Source organism: Nomascus leucogenys, chromosome 11 (genome assembly GCF_006542625.1).
Source record: "Nomascus leucogenys isolate Asia chromosome 11, Asia_NLE_v1, whole genome shotgun sequence".
NCBI classification, from domain to species: Eukaryota; Metazoa; Chordata; class Mammalia; order Primates; family Hylobatidae; genus Nomascus; species Nomascus leucogenys.
In genome coordinates, this window is record NC_044391.1 from 76,858,361 (window position 1) to 76,872,635 (window position 14,275).

At 36.1% G+C, this 14,275-nt stretch overlaps 1 protein-coding gene across 1 annotated transcript; it reads right to left on the minus strand.

The window, feature by feature from the left end:
* Positions 1 to 6,268: 6,268 nt before the first annotated feature.
* STRIT1 (small transmembrane regulator of ion transport 1) lies at positions 6,269 to 9,534 on the minus strand. The gene is made up of 3 exons (XM_030823110.1): positions 9,503 to 9,534; positions 6,815 to 6,913; positions 6,269 to 6,721 (listed from the first exon to the last, which is right to left on the minus strand). The coding sequence occupies exons 1-2, from the start codon at positions 9,513 to 9,515 to the stop codon at positions 6,819 to 6,821; spliced, it is 108 nt and encodes a 35-aa protein (XP_030678970.1). The 5' UTR covers positions 9,516 to 9,534; the 3' UTR covers positions 6,269 to 6,721; positions 6,815 to 6,818.
* Between the last annotated feature and the right edge of the window lie 4,741 nt (positions 9,535 to 14,275).

Below are 14,275 nucleotides of genomic sequence, written 5' to 3' on the forward strand. Positions count from 1 at the left end.
AGGAAGGAATAATGTTTTACGTACCAAAGTTTTTGTCCCCATGTCCCATCATATGAATAGGATTCCCTGTTGTTAAGCCAACAATCTGTTATATTACGCCTTTTCCATAGGTGTGAGTGGAGGTCTGAATGGAGAAGTTTAATAGTTCTGATTGCAGATCCTATGCAGGAGAGATAATAAGTAAAATAATCTTTGTCTCCTGGATTAAGCTGAGGAAGAATGAATTTTCCATGACCCAACAACCACTTGCCCTGAGTTGGAAAAGACTGGTAGAGCAGGTTTTCAGAAGAGAAGTAGGTGGAGGTGATAGAGGAGAAAGAAAAAAACTGGCCTTTTGGAGTGAGGGCTGGAATATTTGCAGGTGTGGAGGCATTTGCTATTTCTTTTGCTGTCCTGTCGGCATAGGCATTTCCTTTAGCAATAAGATCAGTTGGTTCCTGGTGATCTTTCCAATGAATGACCCCAGCCTTGGCCAGCAGGAGAGCAGCCTTAAGGATAGCCTTTATTAGAGAGGCATTGATAATGGAAGAGCCTTGTGTGGTGAGAAAACCTCTTTCAGCCCAAATGGCAGCATGGTTATGGAGGATGTGGAAAGCATATTTGCAGTCAGTGTAAATGTTAATGTACATTCCTTTGGTGAGATAGAGCACAAGAGTTAAAGCACTCAGTTCAGCTGGTTGGGAAGTAGTGGAGGGAGGAAGTGCAGCAGCTTCGATAATAGAGGTGTGGGACGCAACAGCATAACCAGCTTTAGCTGGCAGGAATTGGTTGGGTTTAGAAGAAATGCCATCAATAAACCAAGTGTGGTCTGGGTTTGGGATTGGAAAAATAGAAATATGAGGAAAGGGGAAGATGCTATGTGTATTAGGGTGAGGCTCAGGACTTGTGCTGGGTGCTAAGTGAGAAGCTGGGTTGAAATGGGGCCCATGGGTAATAGTTACTGTTGGGGTTTCAATAAAGAGTAAATAGAGCTGGAGGAGTCAAGGGGCAGACAGTAAGTGTGAAAGGTGTGAGGAGGATATTAATGCTTGAAGGTTGTAAGAACTGTAGAGGGTAAGCGGAGCATAGCTTGTGATTTTGAGGGACTCTAGAAGTATTAAAGTGGCAGCTGCCACCACACATAGACATAAGGGCCAGCCTAGAACTGTAAGGTCAAGTTGTTTGGATAGAAAGGCTACAGGTCGTGGGCCTGGCTCCTATGTGAGAACTCCAGCAGCACAGCCTTGTATTTCGGCTGTGTGTAAGGAAAAAGGTTGGGATAAGTCAGGGAGTGCTAGTGTGGGAGCTGTTTCTAGGGCCTTTTTGAGAGACTGAGAGGAAGAATGGGGAAAGGACTTAGGGTCGATGGGATCAGCTAAATCACCTGTAATCCCAGCACTTTGGGAGGCCAAGGCGGACAAATTGTTTGAGGCAAGATGTTTGAGTCCAGCCTGGCCAATGTGACGAAACCCCTTCTCTACTAAAAATACAAAAATTAGCCAGGCATGGTAGTGCGTGCCTGTAATCCCAGTTTCTTAGGAGGCTGAGGCATGAGAATTGCTTAAACCCAGGAGGCAGAGGTTGCAATGAGCTGAGATCATGCCACTGCGCTCCAGCCTGGGCAACAGAGCAAGACTCTGCCTCAAAAAAAAAAAAAAAAAAAAAAGATTTGTGGGAAAACTGAAGATTTCTGTGTTTCAGAGGAAGTTGTGCACATATTTGAGCAACAGATGAGCTAGTCTATAGCTTCAGTGAGCTAAAGAAAAGGACCAGTGCATATGGAGAAAAATACTCCAGACTAAAGAAAGGAAGGTTACTCTGACAAACATAGGACATAGATTGCCACAATATTTTGTTTTCTAACCCTGTCTGTCTAAAAACCAAAGAAATCAAAAAAGCTGACTGAAAATGCCAAGTTGTGTCAGTAGAAAGAAGTAATAGAAACATCCAGTTTTCCATTAGAGAAAACAGTTCCACTAAAATCAGAACTGTCATATGATCTAACAATCCCATTACTTGATATATATCCAGAGGAAATAAAGGCAGTATGTCAAAAAGACATCTATACTCCCATGTTTATTGCAGCATTATTCACAATAGCCACGATATAAAATCACCCGAAGTGTCTATCAAAACAGGTGAATGGATAAAGAAAATGTGGTATATATACACAATGGTATATTATTCAGCCTTGAAGAAAATTTTGTAATTTTTTGACAACATCGATGAACCTAGAAGACATTATGCTAAGTGAAATAAACCAGGCGCAGAAAGATAAATACCAAATTATCTCACTTATATGTGGATTTTAAATAAAAATTGAACTCATGGAAGCAGAGAATAAAACGGTGGTTGCCAGGGTCTGAGGGAGGAGTGGGTGGGGATTGAAGATGTTGGTCAAAGGATACAAAATTTTAGTTAGACAGGAGAAATAAGTTCAGAAGATCTATTGCACAATGCAGTGATTATAATTAATAACAATGTATCATATACTTAAAAATTGCTAAGAGAGTAGTTTTTGTTGTCATTGTTGTTTTAGAGATGGGGTCTTGCTATGTTGCCCAGGCTACAGTGCAGTGGCTATTCACAGGCATGAACATAATGCATTGAAGGCTTAAATTCCTGGCCTCAAGTGATCTTCTCGCCTGGCTGGTCTTGAATCCCTGACAAACCTGTATAAGCATCAGACAAAAGAATTCAAGGCAGTGGTGTGCTGGTAAATGTTTAGGAGCTGGCGATTTAGCGAAACAAATCCTAATATATAGCACTTGTTGATTTTTGTGGTGTACATACTCCACCATGGCCAGTTTCAAGCTACAGATGAGACACTGACTAATACAAAATTCCTGAAGATATTGACAATCAGCTTCGAGAAGCCTATGGGAGTCAACTCCAACAAGACCTCTGATTGAAGGTGAGTTAGTTTTTCTCAGGTCTGGAGAAAACTTAAATTAGGGCAAGTCATTAATGAAATGAGTTGAGCCTGATTTTGTGTACATTTTCTGCTTAAATTTTGTAAATATTTCTCTAAATATATTTAAGAAGCATTTTTGAAGTGTTTAGCCAAGTTTAAAAGATCAAAATCAGTGGATAGAGCAAAAGCTTTTTCTAATTTTTTGATAAAAGGATTAATTTATGTACAGAAATTAATCAAATGGAAGATAGTGTGAAAGTTATGAGGAATAAATCAGCTCCCTTCTAAACAGCAGTTCTCAAAATACAGATCCCAAGGCAGCAGCAGCAGCATCACCTGAAAACTTGTTAGAAATTAAATTCATAGGCTCCCATCCCAGATCTGAATCAGAAACTCTGAGAATGTCCAGCTATCTGTGCTTTAACAAGTTCTCCAGAGGATACTGATGTGCACTAAAATCTGAGCACCACTTCTCTAAAACAATGGTTCTTAAATTTTAGTGTGCCCAAGTATCCCTGGAGGAATTTGTTAAAATGCAGATTTCTGGACCCAGTGCACACCTGCTGAATCAGACTCTCCCAGGGTGAGGTTCAGGAACAGCACTGTGTTATATTTTGTGTAATTTTTCTCACTTGTATTAGTTACAGTTTGCAACACAGTCACCAGGAGGAAAAAAGGAAACTTCTTATAAAAATGTTTAAATATTCACAAAAGTAGAATAAAGGCTATAATAAATCCTTATGAGATCACCATTCATCTTAAGCAAATGTCAACATTTTGCCTGTCTTATTTAATGTTCCCCACTTCATTTTTAAGCTTTTTTTTTATAGTTTTTATATAGTTTTAGTTTTATAGTTTAGTTTTTCTATAGGAATATTTTAAGGTAATATTTTAAGGTAAAGATATCCTAATATCTAACCAGCAATTATTTCAGTATTGTCTCTAACAGGTAAGAGTCTTTTCTATTGCCAAGTCATTATTATAGTGTCTTAGTCCATTTTGTGTTGCTAAAAGAAATACCTGAGGCTCGGTGATTTATAAACAAAAGAGGTTTAATAAGCTCATTCCACAGGCTGTATAAGAAGCATGGTGTTGACATCTTGCTCAGCTTATGGTGAGGCTTTTGTGCTGAGTCAAAACATGGCAGAGGTCAACAGGTAAGTGGCCAAGTGTGAAGAGGGGCCAGGCCCAGGGGCATTCTGGCTTTATAACAACCCACTTTCTAAGGAGCCATCCTAGTCTCTACGAAGTGAGAACTCACTCATTACCAAGAGAAAGGCACCAAGCCATTCAGGAGGGTTCCATCCCTATGACCCAAACACCTGCCACCAGGCCCCGCCTCCCAAAATTGCCACACTGGGAATTAAATTTCAATATGACATTTGGTGGAGAAAAACAAACCATATTCAAATCCTAACATGTAATGTTTAGAATAAATAACAATTTCTTAATATCTTTATCCCAGACATGCAAAAATGTGTCTTTTGTAGTTGATTCATATATTGCATTTGTTGGCTATCCTTTTAAGTCTCTTTCATTCTGTATTAGTTTCTCCTTTCCCACCTCACTTTTTTTTTTTTTTTTTTGAGACGGAGTCTCACTCTGTCGCCAGACTGGAGTACAGTGGCATGATCTCAGCTCACTGCAACTTCCAACTCCCTGGTTCAAGCAATTCTCCTGCCTCAGCCTCCCGAGTAGCTGGGATTACAGGCACGTGCCACCACGCCCAGCTAATTTTTGTGTTTTTAGAAGAGACAGGGTTTCACCATGTTGGTCAGGATGGTCTCAATCTCCTGACGTGATCCACCCACCTCGGCCTCCCAAAGTGCTGGGATTACAGGTGTGAGCCACTGCACCCAGCCCCCACCTCACTTCTTAATGTTAGCTATTTGTTGGAAAAAACGGATCATGTGTCCTTTATAGTTTTCCACACTTTGGACTTGGCAGAATATATCCTCATGATTTTGTTTAAAGTAGCCTTGTAGATTGATCCAGAAACTTGTTCTGCTTCAGGTTCACTTGTTTGGGCAAGAATACTTCATAGGTGGCACTCTGTACTTTCTACCATATCCTATCAGGAGGAACACAATGTTGAGCTGTAATATTTTTGGTGATGTTAAATTGGTCAGTGGGTACAGGTATAATCAGACTAATCCATTCAGTATGAAATTGCAAATTACATTGCACATTTTCTGTTCCAGACTAGGGCAGGGATCCCTGCCTCCTTTGAGTGGAGACTGGACTTACAGACTGGACTTCCTCCCAGGCTTTTCCAGTGGACAGAGTTTGAATAGACTTTTTGTTTTAGAAGAAGAAAAATAATTAGTTTATACTGATATTTGCAATTCAGATTCAATATCACGAATTATTTACTTGAATTTATGCTGATGATACGAATTTCAAACCAACCATAACAATATTACCATGAACAAAAAGACTACTGAATGTGGTTAAGATTTTTATCCCATAAGAGGTGTACAGTCAAATATACTATGTTATAAAGATGCATGAAAGATGTATTTTCTCTGTGTGGTTATGCCACAACTTGATATACTCTCATATTTGCTTTAGTTTGTTTTCAATTTTGAGAAATTATTTTTTCTTTTTATCTTATAAAATAGTTATATGATTCCAAAAATAAAAACTATAAAACAAGGCATATTCAGAGATATCTAGCCTCCATTTGTTTCTCCTCAGTTTCAATATTCTAATTTCAACAAATACATGTACAAATTGGTATAGCCCCTTCTCTCATATAAAAGGTAGCATACATTGTCCTATACCTGGCTTCTTCACTTAACACTTTGTCCTGGAGATCTCGTCATATCAGTATCTAAAAATCCTTTTCATTCCTTTTCACAACTGCGTTAAGTACTACATTATGTAGACATACTACAGTTTATTCAGTTAATCCCCTATTAATAGATATTTGGCTTATTTCCAGGTTTTTGCTAAACAAATTATGCTAGAATAAATAGCCTTATATATAAGCCATTTTGTATTTTTGCCCACGTACCTGTGGAAATTGCCATATTCCTAGAAGAGGGATCGCTGAGCCAAAAATTAAATATATATGTAATTTTGATAGATGTGTACTGCCAAGCATCCCCCCTAAATTGTACCATTTTGAATTCCCAAAGACAATGTATGAGAATGCCTAATTGCACACAGTCTTACCAACACATATGTTGTCAAACATCTTTATTTTTTCCCATCTGATAAGTGAGTGATGATTCTTCAGTGTAGTTTTAATTACATTTCTCTTTTTGCGAACAAGAGCTTAAGTAAGTGTACTTTTACATTATATGTTCTCTGAATTGTCTGTTTTTATCTCTAGCCCATTTTCTTTTCTTTCTTTCTTTCTTTCTTTTTTTCTTTCTTTCTCTTTCTTTCTTTTTTTTTTTTGTAGGGATGGGGTCTCTCTCTGTCGCCTAGGCAGGTCTCCAATTTCTGGGCTCAAGGGATCCCCACTAAGTGCTGGGATTACAGACATGAGCCTCCATGCACAGCCTCAGCCCACTTTCTCTATAGTTTTTTCCAGAGGGCAGGGGGGATAATTTTTTGTAATGTGGTTAAATTTATCAAACATTTTTAATGACGCATTTTTCGTCACAGCTAAACATTTTTCTCACTCAGAATATAGAGAAATTCACTCATAATTTCTTATTGTCCTGAAGAAATTCTTATACACACCAAAGTGCCAGTTTATGATCCAAGTTTGTAAAGTGATGTCAAACATTGCATTGTTTAAGATGAGACATTTAATAATCGGTCATGTTCATAGTTTTCTTAATTCTTCTAAATGATGTCAATCTGATATCTTCTTGTCTGAAAGACAAAACATTCCATAGTAAAATAGGAAAGATTGTTTCTGGAGTAATTTAGACTATAAATAAACATTCAGTTATTAAAAACCCTTACCTTTCTAAGAGAAGACAACATAAATCATTATGATGCAGCCCACAATCCAGCCAATCAGGAGAAGAATAGGAACCAGAAGGTGTGAAAATGTAGACTCCGCTTTAAAATAAACCGTAGAAAACAGATTATATTGGTCATTTTAGTATTAAATTTTCTGTGTCAAGAGAATAAAAGGAATCTGGTAACATTAAGAAAAAAGCATACACTCTCTAGTTATACCCATACATAATTATTTTTTCTTTTCTACAGAAAATACGTGAGACTGTCAGAAACCCTGGGTATTTTGAATCAAACCATGGGTCTTTTACTGTTATGGGGCCTTCGGCAATTCTGAGCTTGAACTTTCCTATTGGTAAAATATGAATAATGAAACTTCTGCTATCTACCTCCTGGAATAGTTTTGAACGTCAAATGACATAACATATGTGCAAAGCTTTGTAAACTCTAACCACCATGTGTGTTTAGTGTATACAGAACACATTCATGCATTTGTGCAATAACATATATAGCAGCTATTTATATAAAAACAATCTAATACAACTCTGAGGCAATTCCCACTAAAGTAAATAATTATAACACAGGGAAAGGTATTGAGAACTCTTCTTGGCCTCAATAGCTGAATGTAATTTTAAATATCACAAGGAAAAGGAAAGTATCATACATTATATAACCGTTCTTGACTACAGAAAAGAATTTCTATTGTTTAAAAATTGTTCGGTATAACAACCAGCACTGAACCTGAATCAATGGGCAGTAATAATCCAACACACATATAAATAGCATTTGTCATATATGATTCCTTCTGTGCCTCCTATTTGTACTCTTACCTGTAAAAAGCAATTTATACAAGCATCTTTTTAAAAGTATTCACTGCATGTAACTCTTGTTCTTTCAAGCAAACATACACATGCAATCACACAGAAATCCACACATACATCATACAAAAAGATTTAGAAAGAGCACAGAAAAACATTCTATAGAATTAATGTCCCTGTGTTAAGGACTCAGATATATTCTTAACTGCAAAGCACAATTAGATCTTATGCCATTAGTTAAAAGAGAGAATGAATATTCTTAGCAATTATACTCCTATTACAATTTCCATCACTTTAAAATGTGAAATTTTAAAAAATGCTATTAAAATAAAATCATCAGGAGATGAGACACAATTTAAAATTAGAAGACATTTTTATAAAAGCAAACTCACTGAATTTGAAATAAATTTTAATACTTTAAATCTATTTTTCCAAGATGCTAGAGTCTCTCTTAACTGACAAAATTCAACGTGCTTTTCTTGTTTCTCCATCTCACTGTGACCTTGTATAAGGCATTAAGCACTAAACGGAAAACTCTTCTCTTTGCTTGACATGGTATTGCTTAAAGATAAAGCAAACAACATGAGTTGCCCTTTACTCTCATTTGAACGAAAGCCTTTTTTATGAATTAAGGTACCACTACAATGGAAGTACATAGCAGTAATTTTTTTGAGCTGTCTATGTATGTGACTTTATATTTTTCCCAATTTCAAAGAACTTGAAAATTAATATTAACCCTTTAATTGTGCATTTATATTTTATACATGCATATTTTAATAAAATTTACGTATCACAGAGCCCTAAAAGTCAGTATCTCATTATTTACTTTCCTTGTAAAATAGTACCATTAGCACTAACTGTGCATTTTAACACCCAAAGTATACATTCCATTGGTGTTTTTTTAACACTAATATTTTCAACTTTACTAATACCTGTGGAATTGTTTGGAAGTAGAAATACATAAGAGCACAACATACTTTGCACATGTCACTTACATTACTAGCACAAATAAGAACAAAACATCTCTTTAAACACGAAGTGTAATTGTAAAATGCTTCTCTCTTGTCCAGTTCTGAGCATATCAAAGTAGTTACAGCTGGAAGTGTTCTTGAGGACACTGTGCTCTGGAAAAGACTGTCCAGGTTAAACACCTGGTGCCACCACTCTTTAGTGATCATAAACAAGTTACTAAACTGCTGTGTCTCCATTTTCTTATCTATAAAATGAGGATGATGATGATAGGCATATTTCACAAGGCCATTGTCAAGATTCAAAGCAAAAATTCCTGTAAATATTTAAAAACCATTTCTTAGATACAGTATATATTCAACCTTTTAACAAATTGGAATCAATTCTTTTATATAACTATAAAATATAAATACAAAAAAAGTTTAAAAACCAGAAAAAAGTTAGATGTGGAACAAAAATGTTAGATGTGGAACAGATGACTGAACCCAATATTCTCATTTTATTGTCAGAAAACAGACTCAGAGACGTATAGGGACTTCTGCAAACTCACATAGCCATTTACTAGCAGATCTGACACAGAACTTAACTGTCTTCAATTCTGGCTCAGAATTGAAATCAGGAGAACTAATTTCTAACTCACCTTTCAAAATAAGCATAAACAAAATTAAGCTCTTTTCCTTTGTTGAGATCATTTTAAAATTATTTATAACCTATAGGCCTGATCCACAAATTACATAATTAATGCATTTTTGCAGCCACACTAACATATATGGTTAATGGTCATTTAGCATAGATATCACATTTTTTAAAGTGACTGGGAAACACCAAGAAACATAAATAAACCAAAGTCAAGAAGCCTTCTTTTTTTTTTTTTGCCAAGAGAATCCCATGCCTTAAATCTTACCTTTTTCAGCCATTATTCCTGTTGGTGGGTGGCTAGGTCAGGCCACGCTTACCTCTTTCTTTTGTTATCCAGCGTCTCTTTGAACTTTAAATAGAGAGAAATCTGAAGAGTGCAGCAGCTGCCCGTCTCCTGGCTGCCAATTGTCTGCAGAGTGATGTAAGTCATGGGAAAGCAGAACTCCTCTGGCTCTTCTTTATTCTATTATTATGAAGGAAACAAGGGGCTACGTGACCTAAACAATTAGGTAAGCTGAATTATCCTAATGCAGAGATTCACAGGTTTTTAATTTGCACCATGCCTTTAGATAACATGAAGAAAATGTTCTATAAAGAAGGTGTACAGAGGAAAAACAACATTCCACCTATACAAGTGCTATCAAGGAGAAGGGTGATATATTAGAAAGAAAGGATTTTGATGTTGGAGAGACTTGGGTTCAAATTCCAGCTCTTTCTGTAATGAAAGCCAAGTTGCTTAACCTGGGAATCAGCTTCTTTAGTTTTAAAATGAGGATAATAATACCTACTCATGGGAGTTGCATAAAGATGAAATGAAAGTCTGTATGAAATGTAGACAGTTCTTTATTACTTTACAGGTGGAAAACATAAAATGAAATGGTGCCCCTTTCTTTGAACTATTCTAAAAACAAAAAATGTTAATATAAATATACTAGAAACTAAAACAATACAGAAGTTTTGACATCGCCTAGGATTTTTAGGAGGCAGTCATAAGCTTGTTGTTTTTATTAGCAATGTACAAAAATAGGACATTTCATTTTTCAAAGTCCAAACTAGTTTACGTAACTGACCTAGACTATTCCCTATATTCTCATTGGAATAACCTTAAATTGGGGATCTGGCTGGAAAAGTTTTGCAGAGTGACCCTGTGAGCATTTTCCCAAAAAAATTTGACATAAGATTAAGACCTGTAAAGGCAGGTCTTGCCTGATCAAATTTATCTCCACAGAGTTCCAAGAGTGATATTGCCCTGCAAATGACCATGTTCCATCACTGCTCAAAAATCCACCAATAGTTCTTCATCTCCTAGATAATAAAAATCCCAATTCTTTGTTTAGACACCTAAAAAGCCTTATTTCTCTACTCTTCCATTTGCAGTGATAACTTCAGTGACACTGAACTCCTTGCTATTACATGAATTCAGAATCCTCCCACTCTCACAGGCAAGAAGAATATTTGACTTTCTACCTCAAATAATGTACCTATAGATTAGAGTGTGCAGCCAAGAATCTGGCACATTTATATCATTTATGTCAAGTTGTCATCTCTCTCCTCAGTCTCTCTCTCAATATATTATTTAATATTGAAAAAATGGGCCGGGCGCGGTGGCTCACGCTTGTAATCCCAGCACTTTGGGAGGCCGAGGCAGGCAGATCACGAGGTCAGGAGATCAAGACCACGGTGAAACCCCGTCTCTACTAAAAATACAAAAAAAAAAAAAAAAATTAGCCAGGCCTGGTGGCGGGTGGCTGTAGTCCCAGCTACTCGGAGAGGCTGAGGCAGGAGAATGGCATGAACCCAGGAGGTGGAGCTTGCAGTGAGCCGAGATTGCGCCACTGCACTCCAGCCTGGGCGACAGAGCGAGACTCCGCCTCAAAAAAAAAAAAAAAAAGAAAAAGACAAAAATGTCTGGCTATATCAAGTAAGCAGAAAAACTACATATTGTTTATGCAACAAAATCCCTTGCTTACCTGGCAAAGTTGGGTATTTTTTTCAATTTTAAATAATAATACATTAAACAAAGGTTAATTGAGGCCAAAAGAGAGAGAAGAAATAAAAATGTTCATTGATCTCATTTAAATATAAAACATGTTAATTCAATAAGTTCAAATGAACACTAATTATCTTAAGGAAAAAAATGATATTCAAAACAAACAGTGTGGTACCCACAAAGAGCACAAACATACATAATAAAATAAAATAATTTGCCTAAAACATATGAAAAGATTTCTACATTTTAAACACTCATTTCCATTTCAATTATATTAAGCTTTCTTCTTGACATGAAATTGACTATTATTAACATTATTGCTGTCAATTTGGAGTTTGAGGAGGGATTAGTTTATAATTCATCATTTATTTTCCTTTTCTATAGAAAGAAGAAGAGAAAAAACTAATTTAATCAACATGAATTTCTCAGACTTCAGAAAAGAATTCAACCTAGAATCTCATTTCCTTGGTTATATCATCAGTACATTTTTTTAAAAAATAGAAGTTTTATAATATTTAATCAGGAAAGGATGTTTTATTCATTAATAGACTGGTTTCACTTTGAGCTCATAAACCCAAGGGCCTATATTTGACCGTTTTCTAATCTTTCTCTTAGGACATACTAATTAGGAACATTTTCTACTTTTTTACATTACATACTCTCTTAAACATTTAGCTCTCAAATCCCTTATTCTCAAGATGACATTAGATTCTTCAGAGATATGTGAGCCAAAAAATTTAAATATTTGGTTTTTCTTTAAAATATTTAAGAATTCTTCACTTTTCAAATATTTTTCACTACCAATGTCTGGAATTATAGTATACAGACCTGACCATGGGAGATGCTCAATGGATCTTTGCTTCATGGCTGGCTGACTGGGTAGGTGGATGTAATAATAAGTGCAGTATAAGGTAGCTTAGTTTGCACTCTAAACAAAGGTTTACTTATGGCAATACCTAAAAGAGTAAAAAGAAATAAAATGATCTTAACTATACTCTAGCCTTATAATATATGCATATATAGATAATACAGTGTATTTAATTACCAGTAACATTAGAATAATCTATAAATAAGAATATAAACAAATAAAAGAAAGTGACATCTGCAAAAATAGAGGAGTGAGGGCCTCCAAAATATCCTTCCTTCATAAGAGCACCAAGAAAGCTGTCTAAAATTTTTTAATCAATTTTTAAGAATTTTGGAAATTAACCAAGGACTTACAGCAATTGGGGGAGTTGGAATCTTGGTAAGAACAGCAAGAGTTTTGTGATGTTTTAATTTGGCCTATTCTCATCTCCCCCATCTCCAGCTTTGTAGTAGCCTTGAAAAACAATATCCCAAAATCTCAGTGAAAACTAGCAGCCTAGCAGCCACCTGAGGAGACAGAGTGGAACAGAACTTTTTCAAAGTCTCAGTTTCAGAGAACAGTAATTATTTAATCTGTCCAGTGGTTCTCCCAAAGACCTCACCTGCAAGGCTGTCTTTATTTGATCAGACTCAGAACTTACTCTGTGTGAAAAGTACCCACTCCCAGGGAATTTGTTGAAAACAATTAGAGGCAATTGTTTAACATCACAGCTGCCTAGGTAACAGAGTGAACAATAGGCTAACTAAAAAGTTTAAAAGGAGAATCTAGGGAATGAGATGTCAATAGGGGTTTGAAAAGTTTCACATATCCTTAAGAATCCAGAAGGCTACATGCATATGTTCAGCTATGGACATGACCTCATGGCTGTGGGTATGCTTAGGAAAGACCTGAAAAGGCCCTAAGCTTTCACCTCTGGCTACTTGAGGCTCAAAATGGAAAGCAAAGGGTAAGGCAGTTGTCAACTGCCTGGCTGAGTGTTAAAGGCATACCTCAACACATACACAGAGCCCATAATTAAAGTCTGGGAGGCATATTAGTTATAGGCATTTAAAGAAATCTTTGTCCAATCATTAATTGGTAACTAAACTAATTGAGCAAAAACTTTAGTGGTCACATACAACAAATAATGCAAATTATACACAATCAGTTCAGAACAATAATAACAACAACAAACAGCAATGACAACAAACTCTTGAGAGGAGGTAGAATCTGATTTAAGAGTTGACATTATTTAAAATGACCAACTTTCAACAAAAAAAGTTATGAGTTATGCAAAGGAACAAAAATGTATGGCCCATACACAGGGATAAAAAAAACTATCAAAAATAACTGTTTCTGAGAAAGTCTATAAATTAGACTGACTAACAAAGACTTTACATCAGCTATTTTAAGTATTTTCAAATAACTAAAAAAAGCAAAAGAATGCCATCTCAGCAAAGACAATATTAGTAGAGAGATAAGTACTATTTTTAAAATAGCAAACAAATTCTGAAGTTGGAAGGTGCAATGACTGAAATGAAAATTTTACTAGAGGCTCAACAGCAGATTGAGCAGGCAGATGAAAGGATCAGTTAATTTGAAGGTAGTTTGATTGAGATTATCCTGTACAAGAAACAGGAAGAAAAAATAATAATGAATATGGCCTTAGAGATCTGTGGGACACCATCAAGCATATCAACATATGCATAATTAGAGTCCTAAAAGAAGAAGAGAAAGGGCAGAAAAAATATTTGAATAAATCATGGCCAAAAGCTTCCCAAATTTGTGAAAAATGTTAACATACATATTCAAGAAGCTCAATTAATTCTAGGTAGAATAAACCTAAAGAGAACAATACCTAGACACAAAATAACTGTCAAGAACCAAAGACAGGTTGGGTGCAGTGGCTCATGCCTGTAATCCTAGCACTTTGGGAGGTGGAGGCAGGTAGATCACTTGATGTCAGGAGTTGAGACCAGCCTTGTCAACACGGTGAAATCCTATCTCTACTAAAAATACAAAAATGAGCCAGGTGTGGTGGTACACACCTGTAATCCCAGGTACTCAGGAAGCTGAGGCACAAAAATCACTTGAACCTGGGAGGTGGTCATTGCAGTGAGCCAAGATCACACCACTGCACTCCAGCCTGGGCAACAGAGTGAGACTCTGTCACCAAAAAAAAAAAAAAGAAAGAAATAGAA